At 37.5% G+C, this 22,754-nt stretch overlaps 1 protein-coding gene across 1 annotated transcript in view; it reads left to right on the forward strand.

Moving 5' to 3' along the window:
- The window catches only part of CSTF3 (cleavage stimulation factor subunit 3), a 71,820-nt gene that overhangs the window by 36,547 nt on the left and 12,519 nt on the right, over positions 1 to 22,754 (forward strand). The window contains exons 4-9 of the mRNA XM_038404372.2: positions 18,093 to 18,125; positions 18,619 to 18,716; positions 20,687 to 20,753; positions 20,844 to 20,878; positions 20,976 to 21,102; positions 22,500 to 22,577. Coding sequence (XP_038260300.1) covers positions 18,093 to 18,125; positions 18,619 to 18,716; positions 20,687 to 20,753; positions 20,844 to 20,878; positions 20,976 to 21,102; positions 22,500 to 22,577 — 438 coding nt within the window. The remainder of the gene's footprint in view (positions 1 to 18,092; positions 18,126 to 18,618; positions 18,717 to 20,686; positions 20,754 to 20,843; positions 20,879 to 20,975; positions 21,103 to 22,499; positions 22,578 to 22,754) is intronic.

Raw genomic sequence — 22,754 nt, forward strand, 5'->3', positions numbered from 1 at the left:
ACTATTCCAGTAAATTCCAGGACAGAACTTCCAAAAGTCATGAATTCAGCCTTATGAGAAGCTTATCCAAAGTCCAGTGAAGTCAATGGAAAGACTTGTGTTGTCTTTCATGGCTTTGGATCAGACCCTGAGTATCCAACCTGCAGTATGTGAGGCGACTGATTATTGAGAAGACACTTAGCAGCAAAATTCAGAAATGATGAAAATTCATCTGAAACCATTAATTCTCTGTTGGATGCTAGTTTTGTATTCCATAATTAACTCTTTACCTGTTTTTCTATGTTTCTGAAAGACTGCAGGTGTAGAAAATTAGGTTTTCTTATGTAATTTTCAGCTTCTTGAGATTAAACATGACTGTCCAATCACTAATATTGGGGAAACTTTCTGGTTGGTGTGGTGGAAATCACTGGAGAAGTTCCTGGTTTTCTGATTGGCGCTTGATGGAGTTGGCTTTAGGATTCCAGAGGATATAGGTGCAGAAAAAAATCTCTTCAGATCAGCTGAGGCTTTCTCTGTATTTACGTTGCCCCATCACTGTAGTATCTGAACACGTCACAATCATCAACTTATTCTCACAGCACTCTGTGAGGTGATTACTGTCCCTACTTCATAAATGGCTAACTGAGACAAAGAGATTAAGTGACATGCTCAGGGTTCCACCGGAAGCCCATGGCCGAGCTGGGAACCGAAGCCAGATCTGCATCCACTGCTTTAACCACATGGCCATCCTTCCTATAATGCAGCTCAGTATTCTTGAGTTCTGCTTTAGTTACTGTATTTTCCATGTAGTGCAGTACTTCTCTTGTCATCCATGAACTTGAGTGCAACATTATACAGTGTGTAATGAGTTAAGGTACTATCTGTATGTAAACCCCATTCTCTAATAAGAGCTAGTCTTGAGTTAGTCTTGGAATTCCAGATTGTGATTCCTCTTTTCCTTTGATCTGACTTCTCGCTTTTTGCTTCAAGTATTAGTGTAGCAGACCAATTTTGATGATCAATTTTAGGAGATTGATCTTTTTAGTTGCGTTCCATCCCAGTGTTAGAAGCTGTTATTTGTCTTGTTTTTGGAGTATTCCTGCAGTAAATTAGAGGGGTGGTAGTTATTTGCTGTACAGTGCCTTCCTCCAAATGTCTCCTAAGCATTCCTTTCTTTTTGCACCATTCTTGTTTCACATTGGCTTATATGCAGTAAATTAATCTTTAAGGAACAACCCATGGCATATTAGTAAAAGACTGTTGGTCCAATCAAGCACTTGCATACTGTGTGAAGTCAAGGAGGCTTCTTTGTTTCCTCTATAGTGAGGGTGAAGAATTGTCTGGCACAACTACATCTTGGGTTGTGGTGGTTTCCTCAGTCTGGTCTGCTTGTGGCCCTTTATCAGTTAAGCCATTGCTCACTGTGGTGGCCTTCTTTTCTTAGTGAGAAGACAGCCCTGTTGCAGTATGTGTCAGCAGGTGAGGGGGTGAATGCATAGTCTTCGGATAAATTTGACACACTGTCTCTTTGAGATGACAGTACTTCATAGTTCTGTCCTACCATTCGTGTGTGGGTACCATTCTCCTTCCTGATTAGCTATGGTCAGCTGGGAGATGTTAAGCCCATTGTTAATGGAAGTAATTTAGTGCTTTCTGGGTTATTTCCTGCTCTTAAATGTGTTTAGATTCAAATGTCACTTTAAAAGAAGTAAGATCTTAATTTGGTCAGATGCCAGTTGGTCTCTAACCATGCCTTTTCATATAATCTTCCTGGTGATTCTTTGTTCTGTTTAATCATTCAACTGAGTCTTCAAACATTTGGTAACCTCCATTCAGCAAATATTTGTCTAGTACTTGATTAGATTTGTAAAATACCCTGCAATCCTTATTTCTCAAGGCACATAGTCTGCTTATTTGGGCTTTTCTATTGATAATATTATTTGAAAGGGATACTATATGGGACTGTATGTAGCCACAGAAGGAAAGTGGAGTGGAAAAATCATAAGACTAAGAAAACTAAACGAGTATGATTTACTTACATGTAATATAATGGAAATGTACTGGAAAGAACTTTGGTAGGTCATCTTGTCCTGTCCCCTGCTCTGAGGCAAGACTGAATACTATCTAGACCATCCCTGACTGGTGGCTGTTACCTATTCTTAAAAATCTCCAATAATTCTGTATCTCCCTTGGTAATTTTGTTCCAGTGCTTAACTACCCTAACAGGAAGTTTTTCCTAATGTCTAACATAACATCTCCCTTACTGCAGTTTAAGCCCATTACTTCTTGTCCAGTCTTTAATGTTTAAGGAGAATGGTTTATCACCCTCCTCTTTAACAACTATTTAAATACATGACAACTGTTATCGTTTGCCCCCTCAGTCGTCTTTTCTCCAGACTAAACACAATTTTCCTCATAGGTCATATTTCCTAGACCTTTAATAAATTTCTGGACTTCTCCAGTTTGTCCACATCTTTCTCGAAGTATGATGCCCAGAACTGGATACAGTACTCTTACTGAGGCCTTATCAGTGCTGAGTAGAATGGAAGAATTACTTTTCTTTTCTTCCTTACAACATTCCTGCTTAATACAACCCAGAATGAGGTTCTTTCCCCCCCACCCTTAATTTTTTGTTTTTTTTGGGGGCTATGGTATTACATTATTGACTCTTACTCATTTTTTGATCCTGTATAACTCCCAAATCCTTTTCTGCAGTACTCCTTTCTAGGCAGTCATTTCCCATATTGTATCTGTGCAAGTGATTTATTCCTTCCTAAGTGTAATACTTAGCATTTCTCCTCATTGAATTTTATTCTGCTTATTTCTTGCTGTTTCTTCAGTTTGTCAAGAACATATTAAATACTAATTTTGTCCTCCAAAGCAGTTACAATCCCTTCTAGCTTGCTATCATTCACAAACTTTGTATGTGTATTGTGTCGTCCAAATAACTTAAGAAGATATTGACTAGGACCAGACCAAGGACAGATCCCTGCGGGACCCCACTCCATATGCCTTTCCAGCTTGATTGTAACCATTGATAACTACTCTAAGTATCCTATTTCAACCAGTTGTACACCCACCTTGTATTAGGTTTGTATAGGCAGTACTTCTCTAATTTGTATTCTTGATATACTGTATGGGTACAAGTAATTGGATCTGAAAAGATGCACTCCAGTAACATTTAATTTAAAAAAAAGCGATCAGTTTAATCTTAACTAGATCTGCGAAGAATTGGTATTATAAACAAACCATTATACCCCTTTGTATTCTTTAATTCAAAAGCAAACTAAAGGATTTTTCAGTGTTCAGTCAAATCAAGGAATATATATGCAAAACCAATATAAAATACTGTGGTGTGAAACTAATCTATGTAATGACACTGAATTAGAGTAATTGGCACTTGATTCTTCACCTTTCTTCCAGATATTGCTGCATAAGGTGTGTACGCTTTATAGTATGTTACCTGTTGCACTAATCTGGCCCCTGCATTAGTTAGGCCCAATGAAATCAGTACAGTGTACCATCTTATATTTTAATTTCCTTGCTTTTGTGCCACAACCTTAAAATTAACTTAAAATAACACTTAGTGATCTGACCAACATGTAAAAGATCTTCAATCTTTAATTCATCCCATTGTACCTGGGCATGTTGAGGGAATGATTTTTGCATTCCATATGTGCTATATTGATTTTTTTTCCCAATGGTAGTGTAACTTGTATCACATCCTATTGACAAGTGAGCCGCTACAGTGTTAATTGTGATTGTAAAGGCATTGTGAATGTGTGTGTGAGAGAGAGATGCCTCCTTACAGCTGCAAAGAATACCAGTAGGTCTGTTTAACTGAATTATGCTTAATATCTATGAATACGTTCATAGACCTGTAACAACTCCCATGTGTGTTTAATACTTTTTCACTGTCATTGTAATAGTTTATAAAGACTGAGAAATAGGGAGTATGAAATGGGAACTACAGTAAATAGAACTAAGACCTGAAAAGTGAGCAGAGAAATGGGTGGGGATGGGGAATAACTGTTGCAAAGGGAAGCAAGCCAGTCTGTTATAGTGAGTGTGTAATGTTCATATTCTTTGCTGTTGACCGGGAGGTGTCATATGGGTAAGCAATATAAGCTGTTCAGAAAGCTTAAAGAGAAGTTGAGGCTGGATGTGTAACATGAGTCATCTGGGATGTTGAAGACTTTTCTACCATTTTATGCAAGAGATGCTTACAGCTGAAATTAAGGAAGATTTCAAACACGAGAGGACTGAATCTGAGTAGAGAGAAGTGGAAGGTAGAAAAAAAGATTGTGTTCATAAAATGGGTTGTTCCATCTGAATACATCCAGGGAGAGTGTATTATCTTGCATTATATTTGACAATGGACAAATAGAGCAAACTAGTGGTCCAAGTTGAAATGTGTGGTAACTGCACTGATCTGAGAAAGTCTTGAAGAACGTTGTGGATCAATCAGTCAAGATCACCATGATCAGGGTATTTGTATTGGAAAAAAGAGGGATTTGATAACATAGGGATAAGGAGAACAGAACAGTACATTGCTTCAAGAGTTTGGAAGAATGGTTGCAAAGTGTCATCCACAAAAATATTGACACAAGCAGTAAGCAGGGCAGAAGTGTCATACAAAAGTTCAATGACTTGGAAAGCAAAACAGAGATTAGGTTAACCATGCTGAAGAGTGGGCAAGGCCTAGAAAATGAGAGAGACATAGATTGTTGGATTAAAGGCTGTTGCTTGGAAAGAAGTCTGGCTTAATGAAATAGAAATTCCTTGTATTGAGAGAAGGAGCTGTTACAAATAGAAATTCTTCACTTGTGTGCATGGGGAATCAGCCTCCTGGACTCAAGACTGGACAGGCTTTTGAAGACTTCTTTTAAAATGTGAAAAGTGAAGTAGTAGGTACAGCTCATGTCATGAGGAAAGTAGCAAAAAAAAAAAAAAAAAGAGCGGGGAAGACACATTTTCCTAAAAAGACTATATGAACAGACTAAATGTAAAGAAATGGACAAAAGGTAACAGAAGATCATCTTCAAAGGAAAGAGAAGTAGCTGAACTAATGCAAGAAGCATGATGGACAGATAATCACCTACAGATATTAGTTATAAAAAAAATTTGGTTTTGCTGACAAACATGGGTGAGAATAAAGAAACGTAGAGTAGATGGAACAAGGAAGTTGATAAGAAAAAAATTCTGATGGGGTCTATTGCCTCTAATCATGGTCAATGCAAAGAAGGATGTGACTTAAGTCACATAAGACTGAACTAATGGGTTTGGGGTTTTTTTGAGAAAGGGCTAACAACTTCTGGATTTCTAAATACCAATTTTACCCATGAAGTAAAAGAAATGTAATTGCAATAAACTATGAGGAACTATTAAGAGAAGTGAAAGAGGAGGACAGACCCCAACTCCATTTTATATTTGACTATTTTATTTTGGGGTAAGAGATCAACTAGTGTTCTGTTTGTGAAAATAACTTGAAAAGGGTGAGAACTGAAAGGCGTTTAACTGTCATATTTTTCGAACAAACTCTTGTATGTGAGTCTGTATCTGCCATTCTTACTTATATCAAGCAGTATCTAACTTTGCAAGAAATATCATTGGCTATACTGGGACTATTTTGTATTTAGGTACTGATGAGGGAAGTAGAGATGTGCACTGGCCTACAAGTGTGGTCTGCCTTTAAATTGGTATGTGATACTTACCTGAGATCAGAAATACTTTTCTCTTCAAAATATGCACTCAGGGATGGGAGGAGGAAGAAAGGAGCTGGCCATGCTGGTGAAATAAAAAGAACAAGCAACAACTGATATTGATGATTGGAGGAGGAAGTAGATGTATAGAATTCTTCAAAAAAGGAGTGAGTGAGGAATCTAATATAGATTAGAAAGGGAAAAGAATGAACCTGAGAAACTGATTTGTCTTTTCATTATCCAAGTTGAAAGAAGAAAATAAAGCTAACATAAATAGAGGGTAGGAGGGGAGAGTTTTCAAAGAGAAATTTTTAAGGGTGAGTTAGTTAGTAATAGCAACCCAGTGACATTTCCTGTTGGTTATTTTTTCTAAAGTCCAGAATAGAAATTTTTTTTTTGTTTTTTAAATTAGCTTTTCTCCATAAAGATTTAGCTTGTATCTTGTAGACTGAGGTCACTGAACTGTATGATAGCTTCTAAGACTATCACTCTAAAGAGTGGGCCTCTTTCTGTGAAGTGCTGAGCACCCTTAATTTTCATTCAGTTTCCATAGTAATTGGGGCTTAAAACTGCAAGCTGCTGAATGCCCTCAAACTACAACTGTGTTGTCTGAAGTCCATAGTAGAATGTGGACTGCTAAAGTGGTGACCAAGGTCTACACCATAGTGTGGGTGGTTAAATTCTTCCAAGAAAGCTCAACGAATCAGTCCTTAAGGCTTTCCTGCACTTTAAAATTAATTTGGATTAAGGTAGGCTGTGAATTTGAAGAGCAGTAACTGTTCCTGAATAACTCCTGAATAATAATCCTGAATAGCAGTTGTGGATGTTCTTGTTTTGGAATGTATTGATTTCTGTTCAAATCATCCACATTCAAAGTGAATGAAGATAAATGGAACAATGCACTTCTGCTTCTGGAGAGCTATTCGGGAATAACCCAATGTGCAGAAAAACCCTTAGTATTCAAAAGCATATTCTTAGCTGCTAGGGGAAGGAAATTTCTGTTTCAGTGAAGGTTGTTATGCCCTTCTCTCTCCCCCCGCCCTCCTTTAGGGGATGTAATTAGGAAGGTTAGCAGCCCAGGTTTCACCTAAAGTTTGATGATTAGGGTATACCCAGATTCTGTGTGTTGGTGTTTCTCTGTCATATTTGAATGCAGACTTGATTTATATAGCTCAGGAGTTTTGCATTTTAATATGTGACCTTGAATTAATTCTTCCCATCTTGCACTGGAGATTTAGTTAAAACAGCATATTAGATCAAATCAGTAGATTTTGTGAGCAGAAAGAGAAACTTGTCAGCAAATTTGTTTTTGTTTATTTAAATCTTGTTGCCATTCAAATGTACATAGGCCTTTCTTAGAAGGATTTAACTTAGCTTCCAGTGAAGCATAATATATTCAATTTCCAGCTAAGGGTTCTGATGATTAGTGTTGGATGGTGGAGACACCAGTATGAAAGAAGAAAAGGAGTACTTGTGGCACCTTAGAGACAAACAAATTTATTAGAGCATAAGCTTTCGTGAGCTACAGCTCACTTCATCGGATGCATTATGCTCTAATAAATTTGTCTCTAAGGTGCCACAAGTACTCCTTTTTCTTTTTGCGAATACAGACTAACACGGCTGCTACTCTGAAACCTGTCAGTATGAAAGACTCTCTCTCATTAGTCTGCTGCTTTGGCTTTAAGGAAAAAGATGTATAAAGTTCATTAATCTTAATTGTAGAAACAAAGATCTCAGACAGAAAGGGCTACTACATGCTACCATCCAGTTTGATTCTCCCCTCTGGGAGGGGAGTGCTGAGGTGTAGAGGGCTGCAGGTTTCCAAGAATCCATGAGAAAAGCAGAAGACATCCTTGCATATACCAGGCTATTCTTCGAAAGGCCCTGCCCCTCTATACTGCTATTCTTTTCCTACCTTCCGTTGGCAGGTTGGCTCCCTAAAGAGAAATGCTGCAATTTATGTCAGTCTCTCCTTCCTCTTAGAGGAATGCTTTCTGCTATTCCAAGAAGCAGTAACTAATGAACAAATTTCCCCTGAATTCTTTGTGAGTTCCTGAAGACAAGTAGATTTCCTTTTGTCACCAGGAAGGCTGGGGTGGGGGTACTAAGTGCCATTTTCTCCTTTTTCGTAACACACAACAGAAGAGAATATGAGGCACATCGTTTGGAAGTAAAAAGTTGCTAATTTTGCTAAATACTCTTCAATTTCTTTATTGCTATATTTATGTGTATAGTAATTGGGTAAATTGACTATACAAAAATACACTCCTTTATAGTTTATTTGAAACAACATTCTCAATTCTTTGGAGAATGTTCAGAGAAAATGTGTTCATATTTAATTTCTCTTTTAAATAGTCTTTATTGTGAACATGTACAAAGTGACTATTCACATTAGATTGAGAAAAATGTTCTAAATATGGCAAAGCAAGGTCTTTCATTCATTTCCAACACCTCCATCTTACATTTTCCTTCAGGAAAATAAACTATAAAACTTAAAGGATAATTATGAGAAGAGTGACTATATAACGGCATTTTCTTACTCAACAGCCCAGCTTTCAATGTAGATGCACAATTACAGCTGCTGCTGTCTTGCATGACAAAAACCCAATTGTTCTTTTACCAGTTCAGAGCCAATACAGCTAAAGAGCAAGGGGACTGATTGTGTTTTGTTCTGGTAATAGCTAAAAAAACACAGCTTGGCTTTCAGGTGCCGATGTGATACTACAGTGATGGATGCGTTAGAACTAAGTACGTGTAATTGTAGAAATAATCCTAAATTGAACTTCTAGCACTAACAGAAGAAACTCCTTTTTACATGTAAGATGAACTAATTTGATCTGGAATCAGAAAGGGACAAGAACTTTAAAACCCAACAAAGCCATTTTAGAATCAGTTTCAGAGCAGGACTTCACTTCAAAACAAGTAATGGAAATAAAGAAGGGAAAATTTACACTAACACGATGAGACTTGTAAATATAATTTTATTGTAATTTTAAGGAAAATATATTTTTGATCCATGTAAAAGGGGTTTTTCTTTGTCAATCTTTACTCTTTCCTTTATCTTTTTCCCCCCCACTCTCATTTCTTAAATATTAGCTCTTAATTATCCTTCAGTATGTCTTATTGTGAAATTTCGGGTAATGGGGAGGACAAAACTCCAACTAATATTTTGTAGAGATTTACGGTTTGATTTGCATGTAGAACTGCTGCAGAATTTTAATGTCATTTCAGTCTTCCATGCGTGTATTACATGAGTCCTAGTAAGGGAGCACTGCCTGCCTTTGGCTTCTAAGGCTGTAGTTAGTGTCCTGGTATTATACAGAAATTAAGGAACCTGCCTTTAAATCACTTAGTCCCTGAAAAATCTAACACATTTGGAATCTATAGAAGTTCTTAATGCAACAAATTAGTTGAGAAGGTAAACATTCAAAAATCGAGAGTTATTAGAGCCATCATAATCCAGCCCTCTTGTATATAGATATTTTTGATACTGTATTAGACATTTATGTTCTGTTGCCACTATAGAGCCTTTCATCTCTATATCACTTATTTGAACAGACCCTAGGTTGGTAACGACAAAGTTGTTAATGGCTGGTGGGTGTCTGGCCCATGTGAAATGAGTTAGGTCATCTCAGGTGCTCACTGTGATACCAGAATTGGCACTAGGTAGCATGTTGGCAGTCTGAGCAGACAGGAAAAAGACTGAATGTGCATAAAGAACAAACTAACCTGTTACTTTACAAATGGTCCCCCAGGTCAGGGATGAAGCTTACTGGTGGTCAGTGTAGGGAAGCTTATCAGTTCAGAATGCTGGATTGGCTCTAGAGAACTGATTATCTCATTTTACCCACCAGACAGGTACAGAATAAGAAATGGGTGCACCTGTTTGTGGGTAAAATGAGAACATCAGTTCTCTAGAGCCAATCCAGCATTTTTACAAACATAACAAATATTAGTACATCAAAAAAAAAATCAATAAAGCCAAATATTAGTAAATATGCTATTACTACTATTATTTGTACTGTAGAAGGACCTAGATGTCCCAGTTAGGAAATGGGACCCTGTTGTGCTAGGCCAGCAGTTCTCAAACGTTAGGAACCCGGGGACCCCCCATTTTGACTTAAATTTTTTCATGGCCCCTGCTCAGGCCCAGGCTCTGCCCCCCATCACCTCTTTCCCCCAAAGCCCCACACAACCCCACCTCTTCCAGGCCCCCCCTCCAACCCTGCCCCTCCTCTTTCCTCCCCTGAGTATGCCCCATCCTCACTCCTCCGCCACCTATCCAGTACTTCCTGCAGGCTGGGGAACAGCTGTTCAGCGGCATGCAGGAGATGCTGGGAGGAAGGGAGAGGAGTTGAGTTGATCAGTGGGGTTAGCAGACCCCCTGAAGTACCCTCGTGGATCTCCAGGGGTCCACGGACCCCAGTTTGAGAAATGCTGTGCTAGGCAATATACAGTTAGCAGTAAAAAGACAATTCCTGCCCCAAAGAACTTAGTTTTTCTCAATGAAAAATACACGAGTTAGATGAGACCGAAAAATGTATTGAATGTGTGGATGAATTCAGTGTAGCCAGGTTATTTTCTTTTGGGAATGGTAACTTTTTAAATCTTCTGATTTTTGTATATTTAAATTCTCACCTATAAATTGCATGAATTTTGAGTTTTAACATGGAATTCTTAATTGTTCTTGAATAAAGAAAAATTGTGACCTGCAATTACAGCTCATTCAAATAAATACTTAGTTTAAAAATTCGTGTGTACACCACATATAGAATCACATACTGAATCATGTTGGTATGTGGTATATTAAAAAAAAAAAAAAAAAGGCATTTTGTATGCAGTATGTTTTGCAGTAACTTCATTGGGCAGGAACAACATTTCTTCAGACATATTAGACATCTGTCACTGTGAACTTAGTCAATAACAAAATTGACTTCAGGATAGTATTGCTGCTGTGGCACTATACAATATTTAAATTAGCCATTAGGAAACCAGCTAGTCTCTAACTTTCAAGATTCTCCGCTCACCTCTGTTAATTGGGGTTACTCTTTTAGAGTGATGGGATGGTTTGTGGCCACTGGAAGACAAGGTCTGTTTGGGACTACCACCTTCCTCCTCCCCCCCCCCCCCCTTTTCCATATTCACTCTGCCATTTCATCCCATAAAGCATCATGGCGCAGGATACACCTAGCAGCAGCACAAGCTGAGTGGGGCGGATGGTGGTGCAGGGACCAAATTTTTTTGACATGGATGTCAGAACAACCACATGCAGGGAGATGAGCTAAAGAAAGTGGAGTTGGGAGAATTAGACTTTCTGCTTGGGAAAATTTGGGGCTATCTTATACAGCAATCATGGCAGGAACAGGGGGCTAGAGAAATAGGAGAGGTCTCATACTGGAGAGGCAGTAAGGAGTTGTCATGAATAGGGAAGAGGTGATGGGGTTGAGGAAGTTTTCTTCCTTAAGGGTCAGATGCTGTACTCTTAGGCTTTGTCTACACTATGCACCTTTTAGCACCCCAGCTGTGCTGCTATAGCTGTGCTGCTAAAAGGCGCACAGTGTAGCCACTGTTTGTCGGCAGGAGAGAGCTCTTGCACCGAGGAAAACACTTCCAACCCCAACGAGCAGGGGTAGCTTTGTCAGCAGGAAAGTGCGCCTGCTGACAAAGCACTGTTCGCACCGGCACTTTTCATTGGCCGAACTCTTGGTTGGGGGGGGTGTTTTTTCACACCCCTGAAGGACAAAAGTTTTGTCATTCAGTTTCCAGTATAGACAAGCCTTACTGTCCTATTGTATGGAAAATGGAACACTGAAAACCTGTTTTAAAAACAACCAAAATCCTTCATGCTTCTGTTCAGAATTGTTGACGGTTGCTAAGCCTTGAGGTTTAATTCTATAGGTAACATAATGTAAGAACTTATCCTGTGCATACTATAAATAACCTCTTTTAGAAGCCAATTAAAATTCATCACTACAGTATCATAATATATGGGCTAAATTTGGCCATTGATTTTGTGGTAGGAGTTGCGCAAACACATATTAGGGCAAAATTTGTCCCTGTCATTGTAAAATGATTACTGTGAGCTTCTTGTTCTTACAGTATAATACATTTATTTTGTAACAATTCAGCTGGACAATAAGAATTACTTATGATTGGATGTATGAAATACAGAGCTGAAACTAATCTTCTATTATAATGGATGGTCTGATCACAGAACTAAGAGCTAGGAACTCCTCTATTATTTATTATTACAGAAGCACTCAAATGCACCAGTCAGATTGGGGTTCTGTAGTTCTGAAAACTGTAGAAATACAAAGTGACATTCCCTGTTCTGAAGAGTTTATGATCTGGATTAAGACAAGACACAACAATTGAAGGTAACGAAGGGAGGACAAGGATAAAAATTATGGACACACGTGGTAACAAAGCTGGGATTAGCTTAATTTGCAGGGTTTTTTTTTTAAGGATAAAAATAAAGGAAATATTATATCAATAATTCCTAAAATTCCAAACCTAACTTTATCATTGTAGATTCCTGTGTCCATGGTCAAATCACCTAAGTTCTTTACCTCTATTTCCCTATCAGTAAAATAGAGGTAATATATAGTTCATAAAAGTGATGTGAGAATTAATTTTGTGAATATTTGAAAAGTGTTAAATATTAATATCCAAATATAATCCTATTTTAATAGTTTCATATAACCCACTGCATCACAGCTGCAGTAGAGGAACAGATCTCAGATTTTTAATTTCAATTTAACCTGAGTATTATCTTGATTAAAATAAGATTGCAGGTATCAAAAATGAAATAGTCTACAGTGTCAGCTGCATCCAAGAACGCTTATTGTTTAAATGTTAAGGGTCAAAGTTAGAGAAACTGCAATTTAAAATCTTCTGCCCTGCCTCCCTCCCAACAACTGTTGCATCAAATCAGTCTCCTATTAGAATCAGACCCCTTCTTACCCCTCCCTTTGTATTTTGGTCCACTGAAGAATCTGAGAATTCAAAATAGTCTGACTTGTCCTGAGGCGTAAGAAAATGGACAGGTATTAAGAAAAGCATGAAAAAGGATGTAAACAGGTGGAAGTGAAAGTAGACCCTTCTCCTTACTTTAATTCTTTAGGCTCTTCAGCATGTTAACTTACCCACCAACTCAGTCCTTTATATGGTAGCTGTGGGTATAAGTGAATTTCAGTTTGCCTACACATCACCTCCTAAATCTGTCTCTGAGAATTGTAAATATTAGGTGTCCTTGCACATCGATCCTTGTTCAGCAAGATGGTGGCTAGATGCAAATGTCTCAGAAATAATTTGGCAATAGCTTAATTTTATGTATTTTTAAAAGATTTCATCCGTTAGCCTGGACATGAAAATAGACTCAGAATCCACTAATAGTTAATACATTCCAACGGGTCTGCTTTTTATCTCTCTGCTTTGTAAATCAGAAGCAACTCTGATGAAATTCAGTATAGTTAGACTGGTGTAAGGTAGATGTGAGGTTAGAATCAGGTACTAAAAGTGTAGTTGATTTTCTTTTTTAATTTAATATTCCTACTGAGGAAAAATCATAAGTTTTTGGTATACTCTAAAAATACTTTTTCTTCTAAATGGATTTTATCACACTTTTACTCATGTTTGTCATTCTCAGTAGCACCCAGATTTAAAAAAAAAATATCTTGCAATACAAATAAATATTGGAGCGGTTGGATTCTCATGCTGTAAACTTGAAAACCACTGCTGCTTGAAGCAAAATGGGCTGCCTCTATTTTAAAAATATTTATAGAGGTAGAAAACATTTTAAAGAAAGGGTTTTAGGTTTGTATGGTCTGGTCCAAAATGTGACAAACTTGTCTTACCTTTTATGTTGATTGTTTTTAGACTCCGTGAGCATGTAAATTTTTTCATACAGTAAATTAGATCTGGATTCTCTCCTGCACCCAGTCTCCTCTAAGTATAGCCTGCGGGAAGCGATCAGAGAGTTGGTTTTGACTCCCTGACCTTGAGGTTGGTTTTATGTCATCCCTAGCTTGACAACGTTTAGAACAGCCTATGTCATGCTCTAGACTGTGCCTGCTTGGGATAGCTAGAGTGAGGTGTGCTCTGGCTATGTCCTGTCCCACAATCTTAACATAGCCCTGAAGCCAAGAACTGTAAGGGGGGGTGTGGAACAGGCTATGGCATCTCTAGTATCTGTGGCGACTGCACCATATTAGGGAAGCTTCAGCACAGATGATGTGGCCATTCCCCCTCTATACCTTTCCAGTGGCGCAAAGCAAGCTGACTGAGGCAGAAGAGGGCAGTCTCCGGTGCCTATTATGCTTTTTATAATCAGTTACAGCAATCCAGTATTAAAGGTCTAATAAACTGATAACCAGTGTAATGGGGGCAGGTATTTTTTTTCCTAAGGAAAGAATTCAGTTGCAGCATCTCAATTACTTATTAAAAACAGAGTTGAGGTTTTTTTAAAAGGGGGAGTTGAAAGCCTGATCCCACTGCAATCAATGCCAAAACTCACATTGGTTTAGTGGGGGGTAGGATTCAGCCAAGGACTGATTTTTTTTTTTTTTTCCCCCATATAATCTGCATGGGTCTGAAATACACAGGAGTAGCTTTCTTCTAAAATTGTCAGCTCTGCTGATGTATTCACATTACACTGAACTCTGAATATTAGTCAGTCATAGGGGCAGCCTTCCTGTGACCAGCTGTAACTCGTATAGTGGAGCGCTCCCTTGGTCCTTCATACAGCAGTAACACTTGCATAACAGAATAAATTTGCACAATCTAACTTTGTATTGCCTTTATCTTTTCAAAAATATTTTTAAAGGGGTGTTCAAGTACTTTGGGTCAAAAATTGGGCCTTGGGATGTTATTGGTCTGCTTTTGGCTGTTACCAAGCAACAGGCATAATGCCCCATAACCTGCTACTGTAGCATTAATAAGCTACCAAAGCACAGTTGCTGAGATCAGCCCTAGGCCCACCCCCTTCATACTGAATGTAGGAGTCATGTGAATAGGGGGTTGCAGGTTGGGGCTCTTGCCTTGATCATGGCAGATACATATACAGACTGCCCCCACTGTTCCTTCAGCTATGACTGGTTATTCTGGTTGACAATGTAAGTCACAGATGACCTGCAAAACAGTCTTTCCATGGCTCTCCACAGGTGGCAGAATCCAGCTGACCAGCATCTGTCTTGAATTTCCCTTGCTGCCTATATTGTTTTGCTCATGCAGAAAATCAGGCTAGTCATACACTAGTGTTTATTTCTGATTAGTCAGTGACCAAAGGATGAACTACGTTAGGAGTTACTTATTTTTTTAATATACGTTTCAATTTTTAGATCCCTTGTGGGATTTAGAAGAAAAAAATGCTTTGGGCCCTCTTTTGTGTGGGGAATAGGGGCAAAAGTTAATTCATATGCTCAGCTCTAAGAATTGCCTTACTTCTGCTGATCTTGATGAAGATTCTACATTAATAAGTAGAAGTAAATAGAACCAAGGCCCAGGGGCTTCTCTAGCATTAGAAATAAGAGTCAAAAATCACTGGTTTCAGAGTAGCAGCCGTGTTAGTCTGTATTCGCAAAAAGAAAAGGAGTACTTGTGGCACCTTAGAGACTAACAAATTTATTAGAGCATAAGCTTTCGTGCATCCGATGAAGTGAGCTGTAGCTCACGAAAGCGTATGCTCTAATAAATTTGTTAGTCTCTAAGGTGCCACAAGTACTCCTTTTCTTTTTGCAAAATTCACTGTTAGCCCAATGGAAGAGGACAAGGGACATGAGCCTGTAAGACCTCCTTGGAGATGCTGAGAGCTCTCACCTCCAATTGTCTTTAATGAAAGTTGAGGGCACTCTTCACTTCCTAGAGATGAGCAGCACTTTGTAAGATTAGACCCAATTCATAAAGATGTCCTTTTCAGGCTTCCAAGACCTTACAAACAATGGAGAATTTTAAAGCTATTGACGGTTACGCCCCTTCATCCTCGGTTAAAAAAATAGGATAGAATCAAACCCTTCATGAAAGTTTGCATCCCATGAGAGACTTTTGTTAAAATAATTGTAAGGTGTCATGATAAACATTTTTAAGAGAAGTTATGCAAACATCGTAATGTTCCAATTATATTAAGAAGCAGTGAGAAGTGGAAGTAGATAGGTACTCCATACGTGGAGGTATGCAAAGCTGATGCCTCTTATCACAGTATCCTGGGACAGCAGGGATGCTCTACTTAAAAATTTTCTTTTGTTAAATATTAAATTGCCTGTCAGAGCAGGAAATGCCTTCTTCTGAGGCCAGCTGCTTTTTTATTACATGGTTATTGGATGCATCATAATGCACAATCCTTTATAGAGGTGTAGAAAGGGAGATGTACTGTATATATTGTGCTCTTTGTGTGTAAAAAAGCATACTCTTGGGGAATGGTAGGGTTTAATTTTCCACTAATGGGGACTTTGTGGAGTCATTTATGACTGTGCAAAGTGATTGTAAATACTCGTGTTCTAATGTTTACATTCACTGCACAGGGTAAATGACTGCATAGGGTTCAAGGCAGTGCAGAATCAGGTCCACAGGCTTTTCTTAATTTCCTCTGTAATATTTCTTTCATGTTTTGAATTCTCAGAGTTTAAATTACTCTCTTTGTTCCTGAATTTATTTCCAAATATTCAGGAATGAAGGGGCTGGGAATCGGGTCACTGGGGAATGCAGGAAGCCATCAAAGGAACAGGAATATTGCGAGACAGTATCTGTATTAGGGTCCCTATACCAACATGGAGGAGGAAGTATTTTAGTCCAACTTCTGTCTCTTGTCCCATTTGCAAAAGAAATTATTCCCTGCAAATAAGTGGGCAAACAAAGGCAAAGTTACCTTCTGGGTAAAGGCTGTCCCTGAAGTACTACTGGCCACTAAATATGAATAAAAATATGAACAGAACTTTTCCAAGGCTAGGGAGAATAAATGGAAACTAGGGCTCTGCTTAGAGGAGGATTCAGCAAGAGGGAATGATTCAGATGAATTGCAAGAGTAAATAGAACCTCTGATGCAGCTGTTAAAAGTTTAGAACCCAAAATAATATTTCCTTCAATACTTGATCCAAAATCCCTGTTTCCCTGTTTGTGGAAGCTAACGAATGGGAGGTAGCAGAGTGTATAAATAGAAATATTTATTGGAGGCCTTCTGCAAAGCTAGAAGGCGCTCCTTCTACAAGCTCTTTTAAAACCTCTCTTCCTAGTGTTTTAAAATAATAATGAAAACACATCTACATTAAAACAGACCTTGCTCACTGTGTCCTCATGGATTCCTACCTCCTCATGGAGAATGAGAAAAGGCCAAGAGCTTTATCCTGTGACTCCATAGCTAAAGGGTAAAAATTTTGAAAGCACTGAAAAAACAAGAGCAATAGGATTTACCGTGCAAACTGTTTCTTTTTTCGTTAGATTTTAAATATTCCAGCACTTTTCTCTCCTGTTACAAAATAAAAGAATGCAAATAGGATCTTTGCAAATTTTCCATTAAAGTATGAACTTCTTCCATAAGGCTTAATGGCTATAAATAAACAAGAGCTGTGAAGAATATTACAAATCAAATGAGAGAGAAAGGTCTGAAATATGCACTGCTATATGAGAAAGCGTTAATTAAATGAGGATATAATGATATATACATTTCATAAACCTATATGGGCAGTAGCCTTAAAACATCAAAGAGAATCAAGATGCTGACTATGGCTAAGCCTGAAATTCAGGAGCAGAGTACTTTACTCTTATAGCTTTTCAAGCTAAATAATTTCCATTCCTTTTGGTTTAAGGATCCTTTTTTTACTGCAAGCATATTTTTTTCTAGCACAGATGGAACTTTATATTTGCAGACTTTCTCCCTTCTACTTTAAGGAGTGACTGCTAATACACCTTGGCATATTTATGCAAATTTAGCCCATATGTACCTGTGTGGTTAGGTCTTCTAGTCTGTGGACCTGAACATAGCTCAACCTACCCTTAAAATCTGGAGCCTTAAAATCTGTTTTAATTATCCTACCACATGCTCATCAGTGTCATGAGAGGCAACAAATTTACTTAAAGCTGTCAGTAAGAATGCTCATTAAGGCCGAAATTCTGGTCCTGTTGGAAGTCAATGAAGTAAACCTCCATTTGACTACAATAAAACTAAGACTTGGCCCTAAAAACAGAAATAGCCAAGAAAAATAGAGGCTTCTTGTACAATGAATAATAATTTTGCAGAGATATGTTGTGTTGAAATATAGGGAGGCAATGTGGCCTAGTGGCTAAAGCAGTGGTCTAGGACTCATTATTTCTCTAAACATGGACAATTGAAACCATTTCATTACTGCATATACAAAATTTACTTTTACCTTTAAAAATAGGATTTTTCCAACTTACTTATTCTTTTCTGCTTCCCTACAGATTAAAGCAAAAAATTATGACAAAGTAGAAAAGGTGAGTCCAATAATAAATTCTATACTTTATGTAATTTTTAAGATTTTGGTTTTTAAAACACAAAATTCTTAGGACCTTACATATGAAATATATATTTATAAGGAGACCAAGTATCGTCTCATTAGGCTGGGGTACTAGATTGGAAAGAACTGCAGCTTGCATTGAATATTTTATCTGAGTCATTCTTTTTTTTTTATCCAGTTTATCCAAGGATAACTTAGAAGTATGATCACTAAAGTGGGTTTTATTGCTGTCAACACACTGTAAACAGTGGGGTCACCAGAACAATTGTCCTGCATTTTATACCTCTCCAGTTCTCACTACCTAACATGAAGATAATCTTACCAAATCAGTGGGTATTTTAGGTATTCTTTCCAATACATTTCAGCTCAGAATAACAGAGAAGGTTTTAATTGAGGTGCTCAAAGAAATAATATAAAAACCTAATTTCTGTTCTTGGATTCTTGATCACGTTTTCTCCATATATTAACAGTTGTTTCAAAGATGCCTTATGAAAGTGCTACACATAGATTTGTGGAAGTGTTACCTTTCGTATGTACGTGAAACCAAGGGAAAGCTACCCAGTTACAAGTAAGTAAAAATAGTTTGTTCCAAATTCTTATTTAGTTTTGATGGTGGTTCTCTTTTTCTTTACAAGGCATTGAACAGGGGTTTTGTCTTGACAAACCTGGCTCTGAACATGGAGAGCTTATCATAATGGGTCTATAAGATATCTCCTGCTCTCTGTTCCAAAAACATTTTCTCTTGATTCTTTCTGGTAGGCAGTTGCCATGCTCATGCTCCCATATAAAATAGCAGATAAAGTTGCTTCCTTGAGACAACCAGAGAAGTTAGAGAAGTAAATTGTCCTGTCCATTTGCCTGTTAATGAGGGATTGTTCCCTATCATACATTATCTTTTGCAAAAAGAAAAGGAGTACTTGTGGCACCTTAGAGACTAACAAATTTATTAGAGCATAAGCTTTCGTGAGCTACAGCTCACTTCATCGGATGCATTTATCTTTTGCCTGGTCTAATCTAATTTTAAACTTTCTGATCAATGGGACCAGGATTGATGGTCCAGTAATACAGCTCAAGTGTTAGCTTTAATCAAGATACAATATTCAAGGTGGGAACAATTGAAGAATTCTAGTTTAGACAAGGCCTGGGAAGACTATTCTAGAACTTAATACATCGTGGTGTCGGGAAGAATTTTTGGATATTCATTTTAAACTTTTCTTTCCTTAATTTCATCCCATTTCTCCTGCTTATACTCCAGCGTACTGCGCTAAATTCCTCTCCATCCGAAGGCCTGGCCTACACTTACAAGTTAGATCGACATAGCTGTAGCACTTAGAGGTGTGAAAAATTCACACCCCCAAGCACCGAAATTAAGCTGATTTAAACCCGGATATAGATGTGGCTAGATTACTGCAGAATACTTCTCTTGACCCTGCTACTGCTGCTTGGAGAGGTGGATTAGTATACCAATGGAAAAACTCCTTCTGATGCAGCAAGAAGTGTCTACACTATGGCGCTACAGCAGCATAGCTGTGCTGCTGTAGCGCTTGTATTGTAGACATGGCCTTAATGTTTACGCTTTTAGTAGCTGTAGGTTGTTGTCATGTTCTCTCCACAGTTATTTAGCAAATCTATACATACTCATTACTAGTGCTGTTAAAAATGGTAAATAAATTTCATGAAGAAAATCAGAATTTAATTCAAAAATATCAATAAAAAATATGAAAAATCACATTTTTGGGGGTAGTTGTTCTCCCCCTTCCTTTTGTCTTATTGTTCCCTAACCCTTTTTTCAGTGGCAAAATGTGTGGGGAAGGGGGTGAAAAGGGAGGTGGGAAGATGGAAAAAGGGAGAGTTTAATTATTAAAGGAGAAAATAATTAATAATAAATAATAATTAATAAAATAATTAAGGGAGAAAAATTAGTTTTTGGCAGAGAGCAGGGGCAGCAAGAGGTTGATGGTTTAAAGATTGAAAAAAAAAATTTTCCATGGACTCTTTAGATTATTAAAAAGAAGCAATTTTTATGGAGGGAGGGGAAGAAGAGCATTTCAAAGTAAAACCAGGTCCATTCAATTTTTTTAATTGTAAACCACTCCTTTTAGTTCTTAACCGCTTTTTGTTGTTTTTCTCAGGGATTCCTAATCTCTTTCAGGTATTGCCACTAAGTAAATCAGTCAGCAAGGAATATTTATAGAGCAACTGGCCTTATCTCCTCTATTCCTGGTGCACATGGCATGTGTGAGCTCCAGTCATCTAAGAAGAGAGAGCCCCAGGCACAGGAGAGCATTATGTACTGCCATCAGTGCACTAGGCCAGCTACAGTTTTCCTTTTAACTTCCTTGCTTGTGGTAATTGTCTGAATACAGAATGCCAGGAATTTAAGGAAACCAAACACCTATTTTACAGCACTAGTCTTTTTTACTTAAATATATATTTAGAATTTGTTGCTAAAAGATTTTTTAAATTAAATACTATTTATTAAAATTTATAAACCTAGTGCCAGCTCTGAATGTTTTCAATATTGTGGCGTTTTTTCAGAGAAAAAATGGCTCAGGCATATGACTTTGCTCTGGATAAAATCGGCATGGAAATCATGTCATACCAGGTATGTTTTATTATCTAACTAGTTATTTCTGATTACTGTACTAAGTGCTTCTTGATTTGATTTTTTTCTGTTTTTTTTTTTTTTACATAGATCTGGGTGGATTACATCAATTTTTTGAAAGGCGTGTAAGTTCTTTTAAAAGTTAATTCATGCAATTTTAATGTTTTATATAAGTTATAGTGTTTTAATTACTGACATGTTAATGTCTCACTTCACTATTAGAGAGGCAGTTGGATCTTATGCAGAAAACCAGAGGATAACAGCTGTTCGTAGGGTTTACCAGCGAGGTTGTGTGAACCCGATGATCAACATTGAACAACTCTGGAGAGATTATAACAAATATGAAGAGGTAACTGAGAAAATAAAATTGTTTGTGATTTCAGGGTTTTTTTTAGAAAATCCTGTCTTAAAAACTACTAAAAGTTGGTCCGAGAATTGTGTCCACCCTATATATGTGTGCAAACAGATAAAAGGTAGTCCAATGCACTCTTTGTGCATCCATGCAAGAATTTTACAGGGTGATAATTTGTTTCTTTGTATTTCTTCACTTACAGACTATTTCTTCGGATAAACTTAGAGAATTTTTCCCTTTTCATATAGTTTGTTGTGATGTTTTAAGTTACATAGTGTCATGCATTTTCCGTCTGCTGTATTGGAGAGAGTTAATAGCAATTTTTTTTTTTTAATATTGATATCCATTGTGAAGAGTCAAGAAAAACGTGAGCCTTTTGAACATCTAAGTGTGCTGGTTTTTAGGGTCTTATTTGATCTGTACTCAGTAGGTGCAATATCCCCACAGAGTTCCCTTAAGGCCTGAATTCAGTAGGAATTTATGGCATTCAACAAATTGCAGGAGAGAGTAAAATTTGCAAGATCTAGTCCAGTTTATGCCCTTAGTCTGATGTGTAAGGCATCTGAAGTAGCAAATACCGAGGGAGTTTCATTCCATTTTAAATGAACAGCACGATGATTTTAAAGAATATGATTATCTTTCTCAGAAATTTAAAATTATATATATAAATTATATAATATTTATTTAAGGGGCATGATTTTAACTTGTCCTATGTGCCCACCTAGGGGAATAAGTGTGTACAAAGCCTACTCATCTACTTGAGTACCCAGACTGTATTAATGGGACAGAGCAGATTTTGTGGAGCTGTTACTCTTAACCCCTCATAGATGAGCAAGGACGGATGGGAGTGGCCAATGCCTTGGCTCTGATCTCTGCAATGTGCTGGACAACAGAGCTGAGCTTCACTTGGTAAAGGACAAGGGGTAATGAGGGAAGGAATTGTGACTGACTGTGGACTGATCATTATTTCGGGCAAGACAAAATTTCAGTCTTATGTCCCATAATTTGTATGTAAAGTTTATTCTTATGTTTTAGAAGTCTTAAGTCTCTGAATCCTTCCTGCACAGTCAAACATCACTTAGGGCATGTGTGTGTTAGAAGTAAAAAAATCAAAAATATTTTGTGATATAAATGACTAAAGAGTTTTGGGAGCAAAAAGAAATTGTCAAACACAGATTGTTTACATCATCGCATTTGTTCCCTAACTTGGCCGCTTATCATACATTTATTTGGAGATATTTGTTGTTTTTTGATGTCCATACCTTTTAAAAGACTTCTGTTGAACATTCTTAAATTGTTTTACAGGGCCCTTCCTCTCTCTGAAATAAAATCCAGTAGTTTGTATGTTTTTGTAAAATAATGTATTTTCAATTGCTGTTTATTTTTCTCCCCAGGGAATCAATATTCACTTAGCTAAAAAAATGATTGAAGATCGGAGTAGAGATTATATGAATGCTAGACGTGTGGCCAAGGTACAGACTCCTGTTCGCTTCATTTTTACATTGTTTAATTCCATAAAAGCCAGAAAACATTAAGCCTAGTTAAGATTTTCAAGTACAGCTACTTGTTTGGTAGGCTGATAGAACTGATATTTTCATAGCACAAAATACCTGTGAGCAGTCACTTTCATGATGTCTGTTTCTCTCTAC

This window comes from Dermochelys coriacea, chromosome 6, assembly GCF_009764565.3.
Source record: "Dermochelys coriacea isolate rDerCor1 chromosome 6, rDerCor1.pri.v4, whole genome shotgun sequence".
NCBI classification, from domain to species: Eukaryota; Metazoa; Chordata; order Testudines; family Dermochelyidae; genus Dermochelys; species Dermochelys coriacea.